This window comes from Gopherus flavomarginatus, chromosome 23 (genome assembly GCF_025201925.1).
Source record: "Gopherus flavomarginatus isolate rGopFla2 chromosome 23, rGopFla2.mat.asm, whole genome shotgun sequence".
In the NCBI taxonomy this organism is placed as follows: domain Eukaryota; kingdom Metazoa; phylum Chordata; order Testudines; family Testudinidae; genus Gopherus; species Gopherus flavomarginatus.
Genome location: NC_066639.1, coordinates 9,608,977 through 9,634,932, shown reverse-complemented (window position 1 = coordinate 9,634,932; position 25,956 = coordinate 9,608,977). Strand labels below are relative to the sequence as shown.

Sequence of the window (25,956 nt, the reverse complement as noted above, 5' to 3'; positions counted from 1 at the left end):
TGGTTTAAACCCCAGCTCATTGTTAGCAGTAAACATTCCAAGGCCTAGGCTTCCTTGGGCTCAAAGAGGCAGGAGAGTTATTATGATTATAAAATCATATTCATTACATTAGTGCGAAGGAGCAACTAACAGTGGGTCCCCATTGTGCTAGGACAAGTACAAACACAGAATAGTAGATGGCCCATGCCCTGAAGAATTTACAATCTAAATACACAAGACAGGCACAGAATGGGATAAGAGACAGAACCCACTGTTAGAATAGAGATATTCAGGCCTGCCTGTAAAGCCTATAGTATAAGAACTTAGGGGTATTTTTATCACTTAGCTACTTACAGGAGTATGAAAACAAAGAATCAAAATCACTGTCTGTATTTGTAAGGGCCTTCTCTTACCGTGACAGTCTGAGGCCTTGTCCTTAGGCTAAGGCCTTTGGCTAAGCAGCAGGGGCAGCCCATAAGCTGGAAGCAAGGGTCACATCCTCACATCCCAAACCAGTCACACTGAAATAAGGTGCTATTGGGCTGTTAGGAAGATGATCCTGTCCTGACAGTGCCCAGCACTACCAGATAAAGAAACAGATCTTAAGATGGTTAAAGAAAACTTAGTTTGATAGCAGCCTGGTTTGGCAAGAAATCACTACTCAATGCTTATGGTTGTGAAACTCTCATTTTTGTATTCTTTTATCTTTATGGCCACCGCTTTACAATGTTAATCAGTCTGGTTCTCTAATTGTTTTTGTCTGCTGTATAATTAATTTTGCTAGGTGTAAGTTAATTAGGTAGTGGGATACAGGTGGTTAGAGAATTATGTTTCAATGTGTTAGGACTGGTTAATTAAATTTCAGTACAATGATTGGTTAAGCAAAGGTATAGCTGAGAATATTACTATATAAACTGAGTCAAACAGGAGGGGGAACAGGAACGTGGAAACAGGGCAAATGCTCTGCAGCATCAGAGCTCATAGATTCATAGATTCTAGGGTCAGAAGGGACCAATGTGATCATCTAGTCCAACCCCCTGCACAAAGCAGGCCACAGAACCCTATCCATCCACTTCTATAACAAACCCCTAACCTATGCCTGAGTTATTGAAGTCTTCAAATTGTGTTTGAAGACCTCAAGCTGCAGAGAATCCACCAGCAAGTGACCCATGCCTCACGCTGCAGAGGAAGGCAAAAAACCTCCAGGGCCTCTACCAATCTGCCCCAGAGGAAAATTCCTTCCTGACCCCAAATATGGCGATCAGCTAAACCCTGAGCATGTGGGCAAGACTCATCAGCCAGCACTCAGGAAAGAATTCTCTGCAGTAACTCAGATCCAATCCCATCCAACATCCCATCATCGACCACTGGGCATACTTATCTGCTGATAATCAAAGATTGATTGCCAAAATTAGGCTATCCCATCATACCATCCCTTCCATAAACTTATCAAGCTTAATCTTAAAGCCAGATATGTCTTTTGCCCCCACTACTCCCCTTGGAAGGCTGTTCCAGAACTTCACTCCTCTAATGGTTAGAAACCTTCGTCTAATTTCAAGTCTAAACTTCCTAGTGTCCAGTTTATACCCATTTGTTCTTGTGTCTACATTGGTACTAAGCTTAAATAATTCCTCTCCCTCCCTAATATTAATCCCTCTGATATATTTATAAAGAGCAATCATATCCCCCTCAGCCTTCTTTTGGCTAGACTAAACAAGCCAAGCTCTTTGAGTCTCCTTTCATATGACAGGTTTTCCATTCCTCGGATCATTCTAGTAGCCCGTCTCTGAACCTGTTCCAGTTTGAATTCATCCTTCTTAAACATGGGAGACCAGAACTGCACACAGTATTCCAGGTGGGGTCTCACCAGTGCCTTATATAACGGTACTAACACCTTCTTATCTTTGCTAGAAATACCTCACCTGATGCATCCTAAAACCGCATTAGCTTTTTTAACGGCCATATCACTTTGGAGGCTCATAGTCATCCTGTGATCTACCAATACCCCAAGGTCCTTCTCCTCCTCTCTTGCTTCCAACTGATGCGTCCCCAATGTATATCTAATCTTCTTATTATTAATCCCTAAGTGCATGACCTTGCACTTTTCACTATTAAATTTCATCCTATTACTATTACTCCAGTTTACAAGGTCATCCAGATCTTCCTGTATGATATCCTGGTCCTTCTCCGTGTTAGCAATACCCCCCAGCTTCGTGTCATCCGCAAACTTTATTAGCACATTCCCACTTTTTGTGCCACGGTCAGTAATAAAAGGGTTAAATAAGATTGGTCCCAAAACTGATCCTTGAGGAACTCCACTAGTAACCTCCTTCCAGCTGGTAAGGGGGACACGAGGAAAATGCTCTGCGGTGTCAGAGCGGATAAGAGGGACACACCACCGAAGACCTCAGGTCTCCTGAATCCTCTGGGAAGCCCTGGGTGACAGTCATTCTCTTGTCTCTGTTGGGTATTAGATTGATGTAGGTTACTCCCAGCGAGTCCTAAATGACCCATTCATATTACCCCATGACAGCTACGTAACAAAACACCTCACGTCTCCTGCTCTTTATAATCATAGCAATACCAAACACAGCAGGAAACTGAGGTGTGTATTGGCATCATGCAAGTATCACCCAAAGTCCCACCTCTATCTCAGACACACTGTTCACAGCCCCTGGAGAGAAAGCAAAGCACAGGAACTGGACGTTAGTCCAGCAAAAACAGTGGAGGAGAAGCTGCAATCCCCACACACTGGTCAAAAAGGAGAGGCATGTGGGTCCCTATCCATAGAGGGGGCTGGCTAGAGGTCTGATACCTGAGGGGCCATTCCTTGAGCAGACCATGGAGGCAGGTCAAAGGCTTAGGTACCCCGACCTGTGACATTGCAAAAGCACATTTTGGGAATTAGGAAATCTAGTGACTCAGGTGAAATGGGAGGAAGAATTAAACTCCCGCAGTGTGAGGAGAAGGCTGGGCAATTAAACGCTAAACATTCAGGAGCAACAGCCTCTAATTCTTCTGGAAAAGGAGAAAGTAAGAAACAAGAACTGGGCTACGCAACCTCAGGAGGCACAGGCTCAAAGATCCAAGGAGCCTAGAGGGAAGACAGCTTGTGGCTGCTGTAGATGGGGAGAGGGGGGATAAGACTCTCTCCAAACTCTCACTCTTCGTAAAATCAGGGCAGGGTCAAGATCTATGAGCTAGTGTCACATCTTCTGGGCAATTTTATACTTGCTAGAGGTAAGATGTCATGATCAGAGTATTGCTTATTAGCTTGGAACATTCGTGGAGGCAAAGAGGTGAGCATAAAGAAATGGGCTATTAAGGGCAGGTCGACACTACAGCCGGGACTGACGCTGAGATCGATCTAGCCGTGGTCGATTTAGTGATACTATTTAGTAAACATAGCCTAAGCTTGCTACAGTTCAGGGCCTTATATTAAGTTGAGGCTTTGCGAGAGTGGTTATGCTGAAGTCTAGGATTTACCTGAGGTTTGGGTAGGGATTCAGGGTTAAAGGTCTGGGATCCCCCACAGCTCTAGATCCCCAAACCTCTCCTCCCTCCCAATGACCCACCCAGCCCACTTCCTGGGTGCCCTTCCTCCACACTCCCCTGCTTCTTCCCATTACTCGCAGCCGGCACCACCTCCTGGCGCCTTGGGAGCTTCTTGTGTTCCCTCCTCGACTCTCATTACCTCCTCCCTCCCTGCTGCCTGCTAGTGTATGGGAGATAAGGAAAAAAAGGGGGACAAAGAAACTTGTCAAAACTTGGATGATGAATAAAGGTATAAAGTTATTACTGCTCAGGTTCTTTAGAGACCCCACAGCTTCTAATAACCCAGGGGACAGGACTCCTTACCCAGCGAGGTCACCGTCTCATAGTTCTCCTGCATGACTTCCCTGTAGAGGGCTCTCTGAACAGGGTCCAGAAGAGCCCATTCCTCCCTAGTGAAATACACAGACACCTCCTCAAAAGTCACTGGATCCTGAAAAAGAAAGAGTCCAACACTCAGGACCTGCTGCCCCACTCACAACCCCACTATTCACGGAACAGCAGCACCAGGGAAATAGAAGCTCCAGGAGGCACATGTTCACAGAGTCCCACCCCACCTTGCCTAGAGCAGCCAGGAGGAAGAGAGAACCTTTGTGTCTCCTGTGACGAACCGGGAAAGTTCTTAATGGTTTCTCTGAGTACTGTGTTGGTGCCTCAGTGTCCCCATGGCAGTTCTTAAGTATCTGGCAGAGCAAAGGGCCAGTGCACCTAAATGCCTGACACTCTGTCTCCTAGCAACTGATGGCCTGGGCCCCTTCTCTGCAAAGGTGCCGGCTGAAGGTATTGGAGACAAAGGAATCAGGTGACCTCCTGGCCCGGGAAACGGGCTGGACAGAGAGGAGGGGCTGGGAGGGGTTGTTAGTCTGGAGCTGGCTGGGGTCAAGGGTGGAGGGCAGACCTGGGGCTCTGGCTCACTGCCCCCCAGAATGGACCCAGCCAAGGGGTCTGGTTCGCTGTATCTACAAGCTCTGTTTTAGACCCTGTTCCTGTCATCAAATAAACCTCTGTTTTACTGGCTGGCTGAGAGTCACTTCTGACTGCAAAGTGGGGGTCCAGAACCCGGTGGCTTCCCCAGAAGCCCGCTGGGGTGGACTCGCTGTGGGAAGCACACGGAGGGGCAGAGAATGCTGAATGCTCCAAGGAGAGACCCAGGAGGTGAAGCCGTGTGAGCTTCTTGCCCTGAACAAGTCTGCTCCAAGGGAGAGGAGGCTCCCCAAAGTCCTGACTGGCTTGGTGAGGAGCAGTTCCAGAGCATCGCCCGGGGACTCCGTGACAACTGGTGGCAGAGGTGGGATGTACTGCACCCCGTGAATGGCGCTACTTGCAGTAAGTGACTGGGGAGCAGTAAAACAAAGGAGGGATAATGAGGACCAGGCGTGCTGAAGGCTCAGAGAGGGATGGTTTCAGGAGGCAGTTAACCTCTGGGAGTGTGTGACCAGCGAGAAGGACTGTTGGAATAACGGGGTCCCCCTGAGGACTGCAGCGAGCAGTCTCAGGGGCGGAGGAGCTTGCCACTCAACCCTGGGAGAGAGAAGGATTTTGCAGTAGCAGGGTTCCCCTGGGGATTGCAGGAGCAGTCCCAGGGGCGGAGGAGTCTGCAGCTCAACCCTGGCAAAGAGGTGGTAATCACGAGAAGGGCTGGCACACCAGGGGTTCTTCCCGGAAACCATGGGGGAGCCAAGAGCACACAGGCCTGTGAGTCCTGAGCCACTTGGGAACGGTGAAGTGATGGCCTATCACCATCTCCTTAAGAAGGACCTTGTGATCCTGTGCACAAAGAAAGGGTTACGCATGGGGAAATTCACCAAGGTACAGTTAATCGTGCAGTTGGAGAAAAAGGACCGCTCTGAGGAGCAGATTCCTGGCCCAGATGGGGCTACGAGAGAATCTGAGAGCAGCTGGAGCATCAGTCAGGCATCCCCGGGAGTCTGGTCCCCAATCAGACGAGGGTCTTCACGATTAGGTTCCCCATCAGAAAATTGAAGATGGATGGGATGGAAGCAGAGTCCAAGAGAGCGAAAGGACCGTGAAAGAGAGCAAGAGCCCAAAAAAAAGCTGCAGAAAAAGCAGCAGCAGCATGGACTGGTAATGGTGAAGCAGAGAGACATAGGGGGCTGCCCAGGGGTCAGTGGAAAAACACGCCTGCAGGGGCAAAACCCTGGAACAAAGAGAACTGTGGTGGTGCAGCCCCAGATGCTAAGGGACTGTGGGACCTGGGTAAAGATCCCTGGGGTGAAGCCCCTCGCCCTGCCTATGGCCCAGATCCCTGAGCAGACCCAGAAGGGGTTGGGCTGGCTGATAGTTGGGGTTCTCCAGGATATCGGCTCGGAGGCCCTGTTGGGGGGTGACTGTCTCCCATGGGACAGGATCCAGGCCCCGCTCCTGTAACGGCCGAGGGTTTGAATTCAAATCCAGGAAACCAATTGGCTAGGACGAAAATGGTCAGTGAAAATGCAAATGACCTGGCTGGCAGGGGGGAGGAGCTGCTGGGCTCAGAATACCTGCCTACCTATAACCAGCCCCTGGGGCTGAGTGGGAGGGAGAGATGCTCCCCGCCCCCCTGCACACCGGAGAGGGGGCTCACGCTGGCTCTGATGCTGTGACCAGAGCAGAGAGCTCCCTGCCTGCCCCCACTGGGACAGCAAGGGCAGCGCTGAGCACGGGGGGAGCTGAGATCCCATCTGAGTGGGGGGACACCTGGGCAGGGCAGGTCAGCTGCCAAACAGGTTTGCCTGGTCCAGACGTGCTGCTGGGAAGTAATTACACAGCAGGGAGGGAGCTACCAGGGACAGGGCTCAGGGGGGCTGTGACCCCAGGTCCAGCCAGTGAGAGGGAGCAGGTCCCACTCCCTGCCCCAGCTGTTAAATCCAAGACCGAGCTGCAGAAGGATCTCTCCTTGGAGAAGCTGAAAAAACTTGCTGGGCACAGCGCTGCAAACCCCCTTGGGGAAGGCTGCAGGGACAGAGTCCTGCAGGAGAAGGGATTCCTGTACCAGAAATGGGTTCCCCAAGGGGAAGTAGAACTGGGGGGAATCGGGAGACAGCTGGTGGTGCCCCAGGAATCCACAGGGTTCTTCCCTTTCGAGCTGCTGGATGGGAGGAGAGTGATGGGACCCCTGAACCTGAAGAGGGAGGATTGGATAAAAAAGGGGGAAGACCTCCGGGGGGATCTCTTCCCTGAGGTGGGAGACAATCTCCCCATCAGGTGTTCCCCGTTCAAAGTCACTGGGAAAGCAGCCCAGAACCTGGAGAGAGAGGTCAGGGACATGCTGGCTTTAGATGGGATCCAGCCGTTTTACAGCCCGTGGGCCTCACCCGTGGGGCTGATCCCCAAGCGAGACAGAATGATCTGGTTTTATGGGGGCTATCAGAAGCTTAAAGCCATCACAGTGTCTAATGCCGACCCCATGCCTAGGCCTGGGAAGACTCTAGACAAGCTAAAAGGAATGAAGAACTTGGCCCTGGCAGACACTAATAACGTACATCTTTAGCTAGACCTGGAAGGAACAGGTGTCCCAGGTGAAGAGGGGGCTGGGCTGCCTCAAGGAGGTGGGACTAACAGTAAAAGCTGAAAAGTGCAAGGGGGGACGGCAAAGGTGTTGTGTCTGGGCCACAAAGTGGGAAGCGGCTGCCCAAGCCCAGAGCTGGCAAAGCCCAGAATGGGGGCTCTTAACCAAGGGAGCCCAAATCACAAACCAAAGGGCTGGGAAAAGACCCAATCCCAGCTTAAACCCAGGAGTACTGGGGTGGCAAAGGGTATGGGCTGCATAAACCTTCCCACATGCGGTCTGCAAGTGCCATCAAGCACACCCGACCTAAGGGAGGGTGTGAAACTGGACTGTCCTGGTGTAACTCACACCAAAAGATGGCAGAAATGCTGGGGCATCCATGGGAACCTTGGTGGGTTCGAACTTCCCCAGGTCACTGGCTGGAGTGACCTCGCTCAGTTCGGTCTCGAAGGGGGGAGAGATGTGACGAACTGGGAAAGTTCTTAATGGTTTCTCTGAGTACTGTGTTGGTGCCTCAGTGTCCCCATGGCAGTTCTTAAGTATCTGGCAGAGCAAAGGGCCAGTGCACCTAAATGCCTGACACTCTGTCTCCTAGCAACTAATGGCCTGGGCCCCTCCTCTGCAAAGGTATCAGCTGAAGGTGTTGGAGACAAAGGAATCAGGTGACCTCCTGGCCCGGGAAAGGGGCTGGTAGAGAGGAGGGGCTGGGAGGGGTTGTTAGTCTGGAGCTGGCTGGGGTCAAGGGTGGAAGACAGAGCTGGGAGTCTGGCTCACTGCCCCCCAGAATGGACCCAGCCAAGGGGTCCGGTTCGCTGTATCTACAAGCTCTGTTTTAGACCCTGTTCCTGTCATCAAATAAACCTCTGTTTCTCTGGCTGGCTAAGAGTCACGTCTGACAGATGGAAGCAGGGTCATCACATTTATCACATAGCTACTAGTCAGAGCTTAATATAGGAGATGGGGCTGTCTCTGGAGCCTGCTGGTAGCTCCCTGGTTGGAATCCCAACACTCTCCAAATAAAATATATGGAAGAAAGGGGAACTCAATAGTAAAGAATAGAAGTTAGAAGGTCAGAATTGTAGAAAGTTGGCAAGGGAAGCTATCAGAAATCAATGATCAACCAATGAAAATAAGAAGGAAGTTTTTAAAAGGACAAAATTAATCCTAACAATGGTCCAGATAACTAGAGTTTTGAAAGACCTGCTGGAGGAGCATGGTGGACTGTTAAATGTTGATTTTAATTAGGACTTGGAACACGTGGGAAATTCCAGAAGGCTGGAATAAAGCTAATGCTGTGCCAATATTTAAAAAGTATAAAAGAGATGACGCAGCTAATTACAAGTGTGTCAGTCTGAAATCGATACTGGGCAAGAGATTGGAGCAGCCGATACTGGATTTCATTAAGAAAGAAAGGAGAGTAATATAATTAGTACCCATTAAAAAGGTTTAGACACAAGAGATCCTATCAAACTAACTAGATATCCTTATTGGATGAGATCAAAAGTTTACTTGCAGCTAATAGTCCTGATGTAATATATGTAGGCACATGAGTTGGTTCAGCACAATATTTTGACTAGAAAGATACAAAATACACATGGCATACATTAAATAGATTAAAAACTGGGATTTTAAATAGGGAACCATGGTCGAGTGGATTTCTTTCTAGCGGTTCCCGCAAGGATTGGATCTTGGCCCTGTGCTATTTAACATTCTTATCAATGACCTGGAAGAGAATATAAAATCATCACCGATAAAGTTTGCAGTTGCCACAAAGACTGGGGGTGGGGGTAACTAACGAAGTGTCAGGAAGTTCAGGTTTCAGCACTGGGAGTCTGGGAAGTTGTCCCAGCCCTGGCTGGAGGGTTATTTCCTGTTCCACAAAGAGGGGAAGTTTCATTCCCAAAGCCTGTGCCTTGAAATTAGAACCTATCTGACACTACAGCCTATATTCAACATAGTGGCAGGATTATAATATGATTAGGACATGACTCATTTTGTACAAAATGAGTCATGTGTGGTGTCACTGGAAAAGTTATGATTTACTGAATATGATTATCCTACCTGTGTGCACGGATCATGTTTGTAGCTGAAGTTATGGATATTGACTCTGTATCTGTCTTTCAAATGTGCTTACACTGGGCTAACAGCCACAAGGAGCCTTTCAGGTACAACAATGACGAAGCCAGACAGTGTTCATGGCTCATCATCAAAGACAATGGACTGTGGAAGAGCTTAGCCCTCCTGTAAACGTTTCAGCCAGCATAGGAGTCATGGCTACTGTGACTCAGCAGGGCATGCTAGGGCATATGACCAGACCACATGACAATCAACTTCATTTTGGTACCTGTATTTTTCCACAAACTGGACTGGGAACTGAGTTTAGAACAAAGGGTTCCTGTCATATGGAAAAGCTACATAAGGTGGGGTGTGACATCATCTCAAGGCCTCATTCCCTGCACAAGAGAACTCCTGGAAACACCTGAGGAACAAAGATTAAACTGGAGGAAGTATTCGTCCCAGTGCAAAGGGATTTCTAGCTTGTGTATGGAAACTTGGTGGACTGCTTGTATCATCAGTCAGGGTGAGAAACTGCTAATTCAAATTCTATCCATCTAGCATGTTAGGCTTGGTTTGAGCTTTTGGTTATTTGCTAAGTAATCTGCTTTGATCTGTTTGCTAACACTTATCGCTGGGAAGTTGGCTGTTGTCTTCTCTCTCTCTCCTTGAGTGGCTTAGGTAAAGCACTCAGGTAGCTTACTTGGCTGCATGGCGCCACCTGCTGTCGAGTTGAGTGATAACAGGCCCTGGAAAGGCTGGCTGAATCTCTAGCAAAGCAGTGTGAGAAGGGCCAGCCCAGCTTGAGGGTTAGAGAGCACAGCGGTTCCCAGAAGCCCCCCAGACTGCACCCTGGGGTGACAACCCATCACACCCTGGAGTACACAATTCTCAGCAGGTTTGTCCTGGGTTAGGGGTTGTTATAAAATTGGATGGGTGGGGTTCTGTGGCCTGCCTTGTGCAGGAGGTCAGACTATATGATCATATTGGTCCCTTCTGACCTGTGAGTCTATGAGTCACATCCTTTCCCCTCTCTTTCTCCACCCAAGATATTTCCTGCCTCCCACCACCTCTAGCAGATCCCATCAGTGGTGAGCTCCAGCCGGTTCGCATGAACTGGTTGTTAAATTTAGAAGACTTTTTAGAACAGGTTGTTCCAGGACAACTGGTTCTAAAAAAGCTTTTAAATTTAACAAAGGCTCAGGCAGTTGCCCACCCGGCCCCCGGCCCCACCTCACACCCCCCCTCCTCTGAATGCTCCACCCTCCTTCTCCTCCGCTTCCCCTGCTTCCCGCGAATCAAATGTTCGCGGGAAGCCTAAAAGAAGCAGCAGGCAGGTAACCCAGGCCGGGGGGGTGGGGGAACGGCATGCGTGGCTCAGTCTGGTTCCAGCCGAGCGCCCCAGCCGGGTCCCGTCTAAGCACCCCTGGCTCGGGCTGGTCCTGGCCGAGCGGCTCTGACCTGGCCCAGCTCAGGCCCCGCAGCACCGGTCCCGGCCGAGCGGCTCCAGCCCAGCTTGGGGAGTTGGGTCCTGCGGCGCCAGTCGCGGTCCCAGGAGAGCGGTCCCAGTCCTGGCCCCAGGCAGTGTGGTAAGGGGGCAGGGAGCAGGAAGGGGGTGTTTGGTGGGTTGTGGACATGTGGATAGGGGTCAGGGCGGTCAGAGGGCAGGGAACAAGGGAATTGAATGGGGGCAAGTGTCCCAGGGGGCAGTCAGGAAGGAGCAGGGGTTGGATGAGGTGGTGGGGGGCAGTCAGGGACAGAGAGAAGGGGTGGTTGGATGGGGCAGAGGTTCTGAGGGGGCATCAAGAATGAGAGGAGGGGTTTGATGGGGCGGCAGGGGGCAGTCAGGGGACAGGGAAGGGGGGGATAGGTCAGAGGTACCCGGGGTGTGTGTCAAGGAACACGGGGGGTTGGATGGGGCATGACCCCCGGGGGGGGCATGAGCCCCTTGTGAGGTGAGGAGGAAGGAACCTGTTGTTAATATTTTGGCAGCTCATCACTGGCTCCCACCCTCCCATACATTTACTGCTTCTCTCCCTAAAAGCAGAACCCACCACCAGCTCCCTGAGAATCCCTTACCTGAGCCAGTTCCATTGCAACCATTGCCTTCCCCCTGGGAGGATGGGATGATCTGGAGCAAAACGTGGACGTTATTCTGTAGCCTGCCAGGGTGAGAAGGGCAATGTGAGAGCATTCACACAGGGTTTCTGTCCTTTCCACATGTCGATTCCCCCCAGGATTTTCCCTGCTAATGGACATTCTAGGTTCTGCCACATTGGGAAGCACAGAGTGACCTTATTCTACTACAGATCTAGCCCCCTCCTACCAGGGTGTAACCCTCTGACACATGGTGAAACCCTCCCAGTAGCAGAGTCTCTCTGTTACACTTCTCAAGTTTGCGGGCGATACCAAGCTGGGAGGGGTTCCAAGGACTTTGGAGGATAGAACTGAAATTCAAAATCATCAAAATTCAGACTGAAGAAATGGTCTGAGGTAAATAGGATGAAATTCAGTAATGACAAATGCAAAGTACACTGCTTAGGAAGGAACAATCATAAAAAATGGGAAATAACTGCCAAGGAAGGAGTGCTGTGGAAACGGATCTGGGGATAATAGTGGATCAGAAGCAGAATATGAGTCAACAGAGTTACGCTTTTTTTGCAACAGTAAGTATCAATTGGGGATGTATTAGCAGGAGTATTGTAAACAAGATACGAGAAGTAATTCTGCCGCTCTACTCCGCAATGATTAGATCTCAACTGGAGTAGCGTTTCCAGTTCTGGGGGCCACATTTCAGGAAAGATGTGGGCAAAATGGAGAAAGTCCAGAGAAGAGTAACAAAAATGAATAAAGGTCTAGAAAACATGGCCAATGAGGGAAGATTGAAAAAACTGGGTTTGTTTAGTCTGGAGAAGACTCAGAGGGGACATGATCACAGTTTTCAAGTAAATAAAAGGTTGTTACAAGGATGCCAGAGAAAAATTGTTCTTCTTAATCGCTGAGGATAAGACAAGAAGCAATGGACTTAAATTACAGCAAGGGTGCTTTAGGATAGAGATTAGGAAAAAAGCTTCCTAAATGTCAGAGTGGTTAAGCACTGGAATAAATTGTCTAGGGAGGTTGTGAAATCTCCATCACTGGGGATATTTAATAGCAGGTTGGACAAACACCTGTCAGGGATTGTCTAGATAATATTGAGTCCTGCCTTGAGTGCACGGGACTGGCCTAGATGACCTCTCGAGGTCCCTTCCAGTTCTATAATTCTATGAACCAAAGGCCAGAGTAGAGCAGAATCAAAGGAGTCACTCTGGGGAATTCTCCCTGTCACTGTTCCCAAGGCACCTCTCTCAGGTTTACAAAGCTGTTTGATGCTCCAGCCTTTATACAGTCTCTCCTGGCAGTGCCCCTTTCATGGGCTGAGCCTAGTTTTAGCTTTTGGGAAGCATGAGCCCTGGGGCTCTGAGACTGGGCCTTCTTGCCTCAGAACATCTTGTTTCTTTCTGTGGCCCCACAGTGAGTCCAAATGAATAGATACTCCTGACAGAGACTGTGAACATGAGAACATCAGAGCTGCCCACTGCATCAGACCACTGGTCCATCTAGCTCAGTGGCCAATGCCAGGTGCTTCAGAGGGAATGAACAGAACAGGTATCATCAAATGATCCACCCCGTCACCCATTCCCTGCTTCTGGCAAACAGAGGCTAGAGACACCATCCCTGCCCATCCTGCCTGTGACACTGGCAGATGAGGTGTTAGCTCTTGCAAAAGCCCCCATGTCTTCATTGAACAGGGACAAACACATAGCTGGAATCAGTCTGACTCACCCGTGTTAGTATTAGGGACTAGGATTATAAGAATGCGTTTACACTTTATTGAATGCTTGTGAGTTGCTGCCTGGGTTAATATCTGACTAGTTGCATTGTGAGCCTCTGTGGCTCTGTAAATCACCAGACAGGAGAGAGACTTTACCTAGGTGAAGTGCTGACTGGCAACCGAATGCATTACATCCTGCCTGGCAGGAAAGGTTCATCAACACCAGAGAGACTATTATGGGATGTTAAAGACGACAAAAGACTGTTGTTGTGCTCTTGACTTCCTATTAGCTCAGTTTGCAGCTCAGAGCACATGGCAGGAAGGGGATAAAAAACCCCATACAGAAGGAACTGATTATCCGTATGCTGCTTGGACTCAGGGGGGCAAAAATTCTAGGCATAAGCAAGAGATCCCCAGCTGATTAGCCTGGGTTAGTCCTAAGGAAGATATAGGGCTTGCTTATTATAGAAGCTTCTATTACCTTTTGAAAATTAAGACTGTAACTTGTCTCCATCTATAGAATTACCTGGTTTTAACTTCGTAAACAACTCTCGTTTCCTTTTAAATAAGTCTTAATACAGGTTATTACAGGACTGGCTACAAGTATTGTCTTTGCTGTGAGATCTAAGATTCAACTGACCTCAGTAAGTGACTGGTCCTTTGGGACAAGGTCAGGCGTGACAAAGCCCTGGTTGGGATGATTTAGTTGAGGATTGGTCCTGCTTTGAGCATGGGGTTGGACTAGATGACCTCCTGAGGTTCCTTCCAGCCCTGATATTCTATGATTCTACGACTGGCAGTAACCTGAACATTGCTGTGATTCATAGGGTAAGGCAGTGGTTCTCAACTAGGGGTCCTGCGCCCACTAGGGTCACTAGCAGGTTTCAGGGCGGGAGCCAAGCAAGGCCAGTATTAGACTCACTGAAGCCCAGGGCAGAAAGCTTAAATCCCAGTGCATGAGGCTGAAGTCCAGGGCCCTGAGCCCTACCTGAGGTTGAAGCCAAAGCCTAAGCAATGTAGATTTGTGGGGCCCCTGTGGCATGGTACCCCAAGAGAGGAAGAAAGTGCTCAGAGGACTCAGCCAGAAGGTTGAGCCCTGACACAGTACTGGCTTAGAGGGTCTCTGCCCGTCAGGAAGGGCTAGCAGCGAGGGAAAACTGGCAACTGATGGTTGGAGGGGTGAAGAGGTTTGGGGTACGGTGGGGGAAGAAGTGTCTGGGACTGGTTAACCGGGGGCTGGGCAGTCTCCATAGGGGACACTTGCTCCTCCTGTGCCCTTTTCACACCCTCTTGCAAGTAGAGAATGACCACCCTGTCCCCACCCCCCGAGGCAGCCGTGTCTCAGGACTCTCCCAAGTTCCACCCACTAACTCTCTTCCCATTTGGGGTAGAGCTCAGGGCCACAAATCACCACCAAGATGAACCCAGCTGAATGCTGCTTGTTCTGGTGCCACAAGGGCCTCTGGTGGGTGAAAGGCAGAACTGTAGCACTTCTCAGGCAGAACGTATCTTCTTTATGCCAAAAAAAAAGAAATTCTGCGCTGGACGTGAATTCTGCGCATACGCAATGGTGCAGAATTCCCACATGAGTAACTCACACCTGGCACAAACATAACCTGCTCACTCCCATCTCTTCTCCCTATGTGTCCAGTCCCAGAGCTGCTGCTGTCATTAATGCACAGAGGCTTTCACTCCTGTTACTGCTGGCAAGACTCAATCCAGTTACAGGACTGAACCCTTATTTTCCTAGCACATGGGACAGTCTCAGCTGAGGGGGAGGTGAGATGGGGAGGGGGTACAAAGGGGAAAGTTGTTGTACCCATGTTGGTCCCAGGATAGCAAAGAGGTATTTTTAATTAGTTCTAAAAAAATTACCTCACCCACCTTGTCTCTCCAAGAGATCTGAAAGTGGCAGAAGGAGACAAACAGGAAGACAGAGCTCAGGACTCTAAACCAAACATTTCAAACCCCTGGAAGAAACAACATTTCCCTTCTGCCCCTGGGTATGTTTGGATCCTATATGAGGGACCACCCTATTCCCCTCACAGCAGCAAAGGGAGACTGCAGCCAGCCCCAGATGGTCTTTCCCAATCCTGGCATGTTTGTTGTGACAGTTTGTGTGTGGCAGGTGCATGGGCTGGGTACAGCTGGACCCATCTGCAGATCGGAAAGTCAGGGCAACTCTAGCACAGCTTGGGGGCTGTGGGTAGGGGGAGCAGTTCTGGAGCTGGGCCTCTGTCCTCTCTAGATCCCATGGCACATGACTCTGGTAGCATCAAGTGGGTCCATCACTGCAGGGGAAGATTGGGGTAGTGTCTGAGATCAGGGTGAGAATTGGAGGGGGGTCCATGCTCAAGAATGGGGGATGGAATTCACCTCCCCACCCCTCTGCAGAGCTCAGCAACTAGGGATTTATCCAGTGAAGTGAATTTCACTCTGGGTGACTTTGAGTCAGCCACGGAAAGATCCTTGGGCCTTAGGTTCTACACGGGCCACAGGAGTTTACTAGTTCTCCCTCCCTAGACGGCCGGGGGTAGCCAGGGATAATTAGTGGGTTATGGGAATTAGAAGATGAAAATTCATTAAGAGCAATGATATTTGTGTGTTTATTATTAAAGCCACAGACACCCACCAATCCCCGTCCTCCTTCCGATGAGCTATAAATATCTAAGGGACTCAGCTACTGATCCTGCAGTCAGTTCCTGCCCTTCCCCACTTTCTAAAGCAGCACTTTTAACACCAGGGCAGGGAAACATGTAAATACTTTGAACCAAATTCCAGAAGCTGCTGAGCATGGAGAAGTTAAAATGAAACCAAGGTTCCATCTCTCCAAGGACCTGGCCCCTAGTGCCAAACAACAGACACTCCCCAGAAATCTGAAATGGCCACTTCATAACTGACAAAACGTTAATAATCTGTTCATTTCTGGGAATTACCAACAAGAGAAACAACCCAGTGACGGTGATATCCTGAGGAAAAGATCTCATGTGTCTTTAGATCATACCCATTTGTAACCTGGAACTTTATACACTAAAATGCCTAATTCATAGCCCTATGGTGATTACCTGACATCACTACAGGGCAGAATTAAGGTTGGGTGCCTTAGTTGTGAATGTCCATCCCCTAACATATTGCAATTGCAGTTAAGTGGGTTTGACAAAATTCATTTTGTCTATTTCTTTCTCGTAATTTCAATAGATAGTGATAAAAATTTTTAAGCCCTTTTTTCAATGTTTACAATTTCAATGTTCAGAGTTGTGGGAAGTTATGGGAGTCCACAGACAACAATTATTTTAATTATAGTAACTGCTGAGATTCCAAAAGCCAAATCATATGACTGTTCAAAGAGAAATTGTCAATGTCACATGCAAAATATACAGTGTAAATATCCTTAAATCACACTCAACTTTTTCCAGAAGCATTTCTGTATATTACTTATACAAAAATTTTTTCCTCTGTGTACAGTGAAATCAGCATTTGCTGCAATTTATTCATAAAAATCTAATCATTTCAAACATAATTTTAAGTAATAAAGTACTTGAATTCTTTCACTTCCTAGACTGGAATATTTCATTTCAGGATAATTACTCCCTCCCTGTGATGTATTTTTCTCTCAGTACCATAACCCTCTTGTGATGTAGCTCTTGTCTCGGTGCTCTCCTGAGGCTAGTGGCATTATGATCAGAAGGTGACACACTGACACATGAGCAGAGACACATGGAGGAAGGTGGAGGATGAGGTAACATGGAGCCTACCAGGGTTGAACATGGCTCTAAGAACAAACGCCCTCTCAGCCTCTCCTCTCTCCCACCTCCCAGAGTCTGTAACTCAGATAAATCGTTCCTTGAAATCTAAATAGCCCCAGTTTGAGAGACTGTGATTAATGCAGGTACCTTAGGGGCTGCTGCACCAACCCCCTGCCTGGATGAGGAGGATGAAGAATAGCAGTAAAAATGGGTTAGGCTGGGAGAGGGCACAGTTGATGTGAGACTGGGAGCCAAGTTGACCAAGAGGCCAGAACTCATGGAGGGTTTAGGAGAAGTCAACAGGACTGGGTAGAGGCATTTCAGTGTATTTTCCCCATTAACCATTCTGCCATGTTTTTAATTTAGAAACTTTTCATTCTCATCTAAACACCTTGGAGCTAAGCTGGATTGATGCATTTCCACTTACAGCGGTAGAGTTATTAAGTGTTTAATCAGATGCTCATGCAACACAAAGCAGTGAATAATGGGTGTGCTTTCATTCATTAACTTGACTGTGTGCTGTGCATCGCTTTTAAAAAAAGATGGTGTGAGGGAGTGTCAAAATTTTAGGCATTAAGAAATGGGACATAGGTGTTAGTTCCTTTCTCATGCATTTCTCTCCTAATTTTAATGTCAGTTTTGAATTAGTATTAATACCATGTTCTTTTAACAGCAGTAGGGTCCTTTTGTATAATTGTTTGCAAGATTTCAATGGATATTGCAAACCAACCATCTTAACCTCTTATTTTGAGATTCCTAAATACAACTCAGCGCACCTCTCCTGAACGACTGCAAGCCCTGGCCAGTGACATGTTCCTTAGAGAGCAAACACTTGACTAGCCCTTTCAACCTAAAAGCGCGCATTTGGCTCTTTGACACTGCTTTATTCGCCCCGCCAGAAAATGCTATAGGGAACCCGGTCATTACAGCCGACCGTCACTAGGTACAGTTCTACCAGCTATGGGCCAACATTCAAATGGTTCTGTTTGTTTATCTTTTATTCAGCGTTGCAATTCTTAGATCCTATTTACATACTGGAAGTGAAATAACCGAAGCAAGTTAAGGAGAGAGCGGCATCAGGAAAAGGTGGGGGTAAGACAACAAATGGAAAGAACTGACTATGCAGAAAGGAACATCGCAAACTATCAGAGCCCCAGACCCCCGTCCAACTGACCCCACTCCAGCCAGGCATATCAAGCTGGATCCCTGAAAAATCGCCCAGCCCATCTGGCAGTGAATGCTGCATGTTTCAGGGAGAGCTACGCTGTGTGCATCTGCTCTGCTGACATGCTGCTTTGGTACGGAACGCACCACGGCCACAGGGAGCAGAGACATGGACTCCTACAAAACACATACCCAGACACACCTTCAGTGCTGCACCCCCTCCTCACCTCCCTACTGTCTGCCATCCCCTCCCCTACCTCCACATGGCCATTCTCAGCCTATTGCTAACACTTCCTCCCAGCCTTCAGCACTATAAATAAATAAATAAAACGCGGTGTTACAAAAGGTAGATCGTGCCACAGAAACCGGATCTGGATGTCAGTAAGGTTTTTGATACAGTTCCACATGGGAAACTATTCATTAAATTGGAGAAGATGGGGATTAATATGAGAACCGAAAGTCAATAAAGAATTGGTTCAAGGAGAGTCTACAAGAGGGTCATATTGAACGGTGAGTTGTCAGGCTGGAGTGAGTTACTAGTGGAGTTCCTCAGATCAGTCTTGAGACCAATCTTACGCAACACTTTTATTAGTGATCTTGGCACAAGAAGTGGGACTGGGACACAAAACTGGGAGGGATTGCCAATATGGAGGAGGACAGGAAAATCATACAAGAAAATCTACATGTCCTTGAAAGCTGGAGTAATAGAAATGGGATGAAAATGAATAGTGCACAAATTATAGTTGTTAGTCCCCGAGTGTATAATTTTGCAATAAACTGGGGATTTATCGATTGGAAGTGACAGAGGAGGAGAAAGACCTGGGTGTATTGGTTGATCACAGGATAATTATGAGCTGTCAACGTGATGCAGCCGTGAAATAGGTTAATGCAGTCCTAGTATGCATCAGGTGAGGTATTTCCAGCAGACACATGAAAGGGTTAGTACTGTTATAAAAGGCACCGATGAGACCTCATCTGAAATACACCTCTACCTTCTGCCCTTAAAGTCTCTGAGTCTATAAACTGTGCTTTGTGTTGCACAGACACTGATGCAGATCAGGGCCCCATCGTGCAGCACATGGCAGAGAACCTGACTGAGACCAGCACCTCCATTCTGCTGGGCACTGCACAGACTGAGAGGGACAGTCCTTGCCCCAAAGAGATCACAATCCAAGGAGACAATGGGTAGAAGGAAAACAGAGAGGGGCTGTAACTTCCCCAAGGTCACCGAGCAGGTCAGGGACAGAGCCAGGAACAGACCCTGTTAACGCCAAAGCCACATCACCCGCAGCTTGGAAAGGTCCCCACACCCCATTGTATTAAGCTGCAGGAAGAGGTGGTTTGTCCAGGGACGCACAGGCTGTCTTGGCAGGGTAGCTCAGCTGTGGTCCCTGCACACAGCTGGGTGTGTGTGTCATGGGTCAGGAGAAGTCAGTGTCCAGTCCTGTGGGGTTGTGTTCCTGGCTCATACCTCCAGCACTCACTGCTGCCCCTCCCTTACCAGCTGCACTGGTCAGCCAGCCCCAGGACTCTATGAGGTCACTGTCCCTCCCACTCCACCACTTCAAACCTGCAAACAGGGACATGGTGCACCAGTGCCAGAGTGCACTAGTGTAAAGTCTGTCTGTACTAAGGGTTTGCACCAGTGCCTAAAACACCAGTGGGGCAGAGACCTTCACTACCCAAAACAGCAGGACGGTGGCACTAGAACTGGGATCTAGTTCTAGCTTTGTCACAGACCTTGCACACATCAATGTTTCTCCTCCCAACTTTAGTCTCTTTACCCAGCTGCCCACTCACTGGGGTCTCTCCTCTCTCCAGAGCTCCTCACCACTAAAATATGTGTGTATGTCACCAGAGCTGAGCAAGTTCAGCTCTGGAATAGTCTTACAAGGGGGGCTGTGGAGTCTCTTTCCCTGGAAGTTTTTAAGAACTGGTAGGACAAACCTCTGTCAGAGATAATCTATATATACTTGGTCCTGCCTCAGCAGAGAGAGCTGGACTTGATGACATCTTGAGGTCCTATCTAGCCCTACATTTCAAGGATGTTATGCTATATATACATATAAAACAACATACAAAAAAAAAACCACACAACAACATGATGTCAGGCCATTCAAAAAAACAACAACAACAACAACAAAACAAAAAACTACACTGCATAGCATAAAATGACACAATACTAAGGAGAAGAAAGCAACACAATGCAAACTAACACACCTTAGGACAAAAGTACACAATGCAAAATAACAACGCAAACCAAGATAACACAGACACCAAACAAGCTAAGGCAAAACAACGCATCATAAAACTATGCAACACAACATGGTGCATCATAGTTCCAAAAGGCACCATGCAAAATAGCTCAGCATAGAACAGGACACAGCACAAGAGAGAATTATTTCAGTGTAGACCTGGAAGGCATCTTGAGAGGTCGTCTACTCCAGCATCCTGTGATGAGGCAGAACCAAGTATCCCTAGACATTCCCAGACTGGTGGATCTCTAACCTGGTCTTAAAAATCTCCAGTGATGAAAATTCCACAGCCTCCCTTGGAAGCCAATGCAAGGCAAACACAGACCAGAACAACACTGTACACACACATGCTGGGCTTGTGGATAAGGGGAGAGGGAAGACCTGAAACAATCTGGGTTCAGTTCCAAGTTTTGTCCCAGATTCTCCATGCAAACTTGAGCAAATTACTTCAGCTCTCTGATCTTCAGTTTCCTCATCTGTAAAATGGAGAGTCACCTCCGAGCATTGGCCTATTTAGCCTTTGAGCTTTTTGTGGCAAGGTCTATCATTGTGGGCATGTCTACACTGCAGTCAGACACCGGCGGCTGGCCTGTGCCCACTGACTTGGGCTCACATGGCTCAGGCTGCAGGGTGTTTAATTGTGGTGTTGATGTTCTGGCTTGGGCTGCAGCCCAAGGTCTGGCACCCTCCCACCTCGCAGGGTCCTACAGCCTGGCTCTAGCCCAAGACAGGACATCTATACTGCAATTAAACAGCCCCTTCGCCTGAGCAACGTGAGCCTGAGTCGGCTGGCATGGGCCAGCTGGGGGTTTTAATGGCAGTGTAGAGATACCCTTGGTGTCTTTTCTGCACTTATCACAATGGGAACCCTGATTTTGGTCAGTGTTTGTGCAGAGCCCTGCACAACAGGAAGCCTGATCTCAGTTGGGGACTCTGCAACTCCCAGCATTACAGGAGCCCTGATTTTGTTTAGGGCCTCTGCAGCAAATGGCAAAATGTGGGGGCAGGATCTGTCAGGGTCTGTGCAGTGCACAGTACAGTGGTGGGGTGTGATCTTTGTTAGGGTCAGTGCCATGCCAGGCCCAACAGGGATATAGATCTCAGTCGAGGTCTCTGAAGTGCTCACAACAATGGAGGCAGCGGTTTGGGTCACAGTCGTGCGCTGCCTGGCACAAGGGGGACTGTGATTTCGGTGCAGGTCTCAGTTTTATCTGGCACAACAGTGGGGTCTGATCTCACCTTGGGTGTCTTCAGTGCCTGGCAGAACAGGGTCCAGATCTCAGTTGGGGTCTCCGCAGCGCCTGGCAGAACAAGGCCCAGATCTCGGGGTCTCTTCAGCACCTGGCAGAACAGGGCCACGCTCAGTATGATAAGAGCCCTGATCTCAGTTACACACCTGAAAAGAAAAGTGGGAAGATTTTCGAGAATTCAATATCAGTATTTCAGAACTGAGGAGAAAATGGGGCACAAACTAAATATTTGCCAATAGAAGGGACAAGCATCAATATGTGTGGAGATTTTATGTCACCATTCAACAGTTCAAGAGAAAAGAGGGGAAATTGGAGGGGATTATACAGGGATATTGAATCAACAGGATGGGACGGATTCTTCTTGCCTCACACTCACAGGGCCAGGAGGGAGCCCTGGGTGATGTCTTTTCACAGGGGAAAGGAGCGGGGCTGGAGTCAGAAGGTCGCTGGCTGTGGGGAGGGGCTGGCAGTGGGGTCTGGGAATGTGACTAGCTAGTGATGGGTGGGAGGGAGAGGAGTAGCTGGACTAGAAAATTTGGGGCTTGGCCATCTCAATGGGGGACACCTGCTCCTCCCTCCCCTTCCCCCGCCCTATTGCCAGCAGAGAGGGGCCCCCCAGCCCAGCCCAGAGGTGTCAATGTCTCAGGGCCCCCCCAGTCTCTGCCCAGCTCAGAAATCACTCGGGGGAACCATTTCCCACCCGCACAAGGACAAATCCCTGCAGGTGAAAATGGGGGAAACACCCCAAACCTGAGATCTGAACTGGCCATTGGCGAAGGGCAGAGAAAATGGGGCACAATGGGGGGAGGGGAACAGGGAACTTCTCAGGGGTTTGGGGGAGGGGGGGTCACCCTGGGAGCTGCTCGTTGCTCTCTAGGGAGAAAGGGGGCAGGACGGGAGAGGAGGGGGGTCCCCACGGGGGGGGGCAGCGGTAAATCCGAGGGGATCTCAGCCCCCCCCTTTCTCTCCCCGCTCCTCGGGGGTCACCTGCTCTTCTCCCCTCCCCCTCCGGCCATGTCCGGGCTGCACAGACATTTCCCCCCCGCCCCTTTCCCAGCCCCCGCCCGGCCCCACGGGGGGTTAATGCGGGATTCTCCTCCGCCCCGATCTGCGCATGCCCAGAGCCCAACGGCACAAACCCTTCTCCGGCCCCGGGAGAGGCTCCAACGGCCCCGCGCGAGCCAGGCAGAGCCGGAGCGTCCCGCGCGCGTTTGCACCTCGGCTTGTTCTCTCCCACCTAACGTCACTTCCGGTCCAGGTAGAGTCAGGAACTACATCTCCCAGCCTGCCCCGGGGGCGCTTCCGCTTTTTCTAGCCGAGGGGAGGGAGATCCCCGGGGCCAGCCTGACCCTCCCCGCACCGCTCATCCTGTGCCCGGCCCCGCCCCCTCTCCCAGCCGGGGCCTCTTGACCCGCCCCCGCCTCTTCCCGGGGAGCGGCAGAGCTGGGAGGGTTTGTGGCCCACACGTAATAACACCCCCCCCGGCAGGAGCGTGTCCGCCCCACGCGTGTCCCCGCCCCGCGGCCTGCGCTCCCGGCCCCGGGATCTGCTCCAGCTCTTCACTCCGCGGGGCAGCGACACGCGTGCGGAGGACACGCTCCTGCCGGGAGGGGCCGGCCGGCTACCTGGTTCGGGGCTGCGGAGGGCGAGTATCCCGGGCGGCGCGGAGCCCGGGAGGGGCCGGCGTGCAGGATCGTGTCCACCCACGCGTGTCTCTGCCCCGCAGGCTGCAGAGCTGGAGCAGACTCTGGGGCCGGGAGCGCAGCCCGCGGGGCAGAGTGGTGAGGGTAGCGGCGCGCGGGGACACGAGTGGGGCGTACACGCTCCTGCCGGGGGGAGCAGTTAATACGTGGGTCTCTCAAGCCCCCCGGGAAAAGGCGGCTGGGGGCGGCCTCAGAGGCACCGGCTGGCAGAGGAGGTGGGGCCGGGGCCGGGGCACAGGATGAGCTGTGGGGGGGAGGGTCAGGCTGGCCCCGGGGACCTCCCTTCCCTGGGCTGGAGGGAGCGGAAGCGCCCCCGGGGCAGGCTGGGAGATGTAGTTCCTGACTCTCCCTGGGCCGGAAGTGACGTGAGGAGGGGAGGTGGAGCTGGAGCTGGAGCTGGAGCTGGGTTGCCAGCGAGCGCGGGCCGCTCCGGCTCTGCCTGGCTCGCGCGGGGCCGTTGGAGCCTCTCCCGGGGCCGGAGAAGGGTTTGTGCCGTTGGGCTCTGGGCATGCGCAGATCGGGGAGGGGGAGAGTCCCGCATTAACCCCCCTGTGGGGCCGGGCGGGGGCTGGGAAAGGGGCGGGGGGGAAATGTCTGTGCAGCCCGGACATGGCCGGGGGGGGGGGGGAGAGAGCAGGTGACCCCCGAGGAGCGGGGAGAGAAAGGGGGGGCTGAGATCCCCTCGGATTTACCGCTGCCCCCCCCGTGGGGACCCCCCTCCTCTCCCGTCCTGCCCCCTTTCTCCCTAGAGAGCAACGAGCAGCGCCCAGGGTGACCCCCCCTCCCCCAAACCCTGAGAAGTTCCCTGTTCCCCTCCCCCCATTGTGCCCCATTTTCTCTGCCCTTCGCCAATGGCCAGTTCAGATCTCAGGTTTGGGGTGTTTCCCCCATTTTCACCTGCAGGGATTTGTCCTTGTGTGGGTGGGAAATGGTTCCCCCGAGTGATTTCTGAGCTGGGCAGAGGCTGGGGGGGCCCTGAGACAGGGACACCTCTGGGCTGGGCTGGGGGCCCCCTCTCTGCTGGCAACAGGGCGTGGGAAGGGCCAGGAAGGGGAGGGAGGAGCAAGTGTCCCCCATGGGGATGGCCCAGCCCCAGGTTTCCTAGTCTAGCTACTCCTTCCCCCCCACATCACCTGCTTGTCACATTCCCAGACCCCATTGCCAGCCCCTCCCCACAGCCAGCGACCTTCTGCCTCCAGCCCCGCTCCTTTCCCCTGTGAAAAGACATCACCCAGGGCTCCCTCCTGGCCCTCTGAGTGTGAGGCAAGAAGAGTCCGTCCCATCCTGTTGTTGATTCAATATCCCTGTATAATCCCCTCCAATTTCCCCTCTTTTCTCTTGAACTGTTGAATGGTGACATAAAATCTCCCCACATGTTGATGCTTGTCCCTTATATTGGCAAATATTTAGTTTGTGCCCCATTTTCTCCTCAGTTCTGAAATACTGATATTGAATTCTCGAAAATCTTCCCACTTTTCTCTCCAGGTGTGTGACTGAGATCAGGGCTCCTATCGTACTGAGCGTGGCCCTATTCTGCCAGGCACTGAAGAGACCCCAGGTGAGATCAGACCCCACTGTTGTGCCAGATAAAACTGAGACCTGCACTGAGATCACAGCCCCCCTTGTGCCAGGCAGCGCACGACTGTGACCCAAACCGCTGCCTCCATTGTTCTGAGCACTTCAGAGACCTTGACTGAGATCTGTGTCCCCATTGGGCCTGGCATTGCACTGACCCTAACAAAGATCACACCCCACCACTGTACTGTGCACTGCACAGACCCTGACAGAGATCCTGCCCCCACATTTTGCCAGTTGCTGCAGGAGCCCTAAACAAAATCAGAGCTCCTGTAATGCTGGGAGCTGCAGAGTCCCCAAATGAGATCAGGCTTCCTGTTGTGCAGGGCTCTGCACAGACACTGACCATGATCAGGGTCCCCATTGTGACAGCTGCAGAAAAGACACCAAAGATATCGCTACCCTGCTTTCAAAAATCCCCAGCTCGCCCCATCCCCAGCCGCTCCCCCCCAGCCCTAACCTCCCAGCGCACCCCAAACTCCCAGCTCTTCCCAGCCCTGACCCCCCCGGCCTCTAAATCCCCTGGGCACCGCTCACCAGGGCACAGCTGGGGGGAGCTGGGAGTTTGGGGTGCGCTGGGCGGGTCAGGGCTGGGGGGGAGCTGGGAGTTTGAGGTGCGCTGGGCGGGTCAGGGCTGGGGGGGAGCTGGGAGTTTGGGGTGCGCTGGGGGGGTCAGGGATGGGGGGAGCTTGGAGTTTGGGGTGCGCTGGAGGGGGATCAGGGCTGGGGATTGGCGGTTGTTTAGAGGTCACAAGCCCTCCCAGCGCTGCCGCTGTATTAAACCGCTCCCCGGGAAAAGGCCGGGGGGGGGGCGGTTTCTCAGCAGGGGAAAAGGAGAAGGGGCGGGGAGACGGTCTGCCTAGCCCCGGTGCAGGCTGGGAGATGTAGTTCCCGACTCTCCCTGCACAGGAAGTGACGTTGGGGAGGGCTGTGGATCTGGCTCGCGCGGGGCCGTTGGAGCCTCTCCCGGGGCCGGAGAAGGGTTTGTGCCGTGGGGGCTCTGGGCATGCGCAGATCGCGGCGGGAGAGCCCTTCATTAACCCCCCCGCGCCCGGCCCGGGCCCTGCCCTGCTGGAGCCACCCTGGGGCCGCCCCGGGCTCTGCCCGCCCCGCTGCGGAGCTGCAGCTCCAGGTCCCGGAGCGAGCCCCGGGGGGAAGCCGGGCCGGGTGGTGACTCTGCCCCAGTGTCCGGGGGGGGGACCCGGCATCTCGCAGCGCCGGGATCTGCTCGGGGGGGATTAGCGCCCGCTGGGGGCTCGGAGCTGCTGTCCCCGCAGGAGCCCAGCACCCCCCGGGCCTGGCCAGGATCTGCCCTGGGGCCCCGCGGGACCTGGCGGGGGGAGGGGCCTGGCCCC

At 51.4% G+C, this 25,956-nt stretch overlaps 2 protein-coding genes and 1 long non-coding RNA gene across 9 annotated transcripts in view; 1 reads left to right on the top strand and 2 right to left on the bottom strand.

Annotated features, from left to right (window-relative positions):
- Positions 1–2,597: 2,597 nt before the first annotated feature.
- The window catches only part of LOC127039734 (zinc finger protein 772-like), a 464,874-nt gene continuing 441,515 nt past the window's right edge, over positions 2,598–25,956 (bottom strand). Inside the window, exons 2-4 of the mRNA XM_050933593.1 lie at positions 11,174–11,256; positions 3,838–3,964; positions 2,598–2,653 (exon numbers count right to left, since the gene is read on the bottom strand). Of these exons, the coding sequence (XP_050789550.1) occupies positions 2,598–2,653; positions 3,838–3,964; positions 11,174–11,256 (266 nt within the window). The remainder of the gene's footprint in view (positions 2,654–3,837; positions 3,965–11,173; positions 11,257–25,956) is intronic.
- Positions 11,279–22,608, bottom strand: LOC127039480 (uncharacterized). 2 transcript variants are annotated; one of them, XR_007771012.1, is made up of 3 exons: positions 22,463–22,608; positions 21,313–21,469; positions 11,279–11,354 (listed from the first exon to the last, which is right to left on the bottom strand). It is a non-coding gene; the product is annotated as an uncharacterized LOC127039480 (long non-coding RNA). The 2 variants fall into 2 exon arrangements; XR_007771011.1 differs by lacking the exon at positions 11,279–11,354 and adding an exon at positions 20,084–20,549.
- LOC127039384 (gastrula zinc finger protein XlCGF57.1-like) overlaps positions 23,418–25,956 on the top strand; it is a 34,268-nt gene continuing 31,729 nt past the window's right edge. For all 6 annotated transcript variants that reach the window (XM_050933049.1, XM_050933045.1, XM_050933046.1 and 3 more), the window contains exons 1-2: positions 23,418–23,511; positions 24,512–24,584. The gene's annotated coding sequence lies outside the window, so the exon portion shown is untranslated. The remainder of the gene's footprint in view (positions 23,512–24,511; positions 24,585–25,956) is intronic.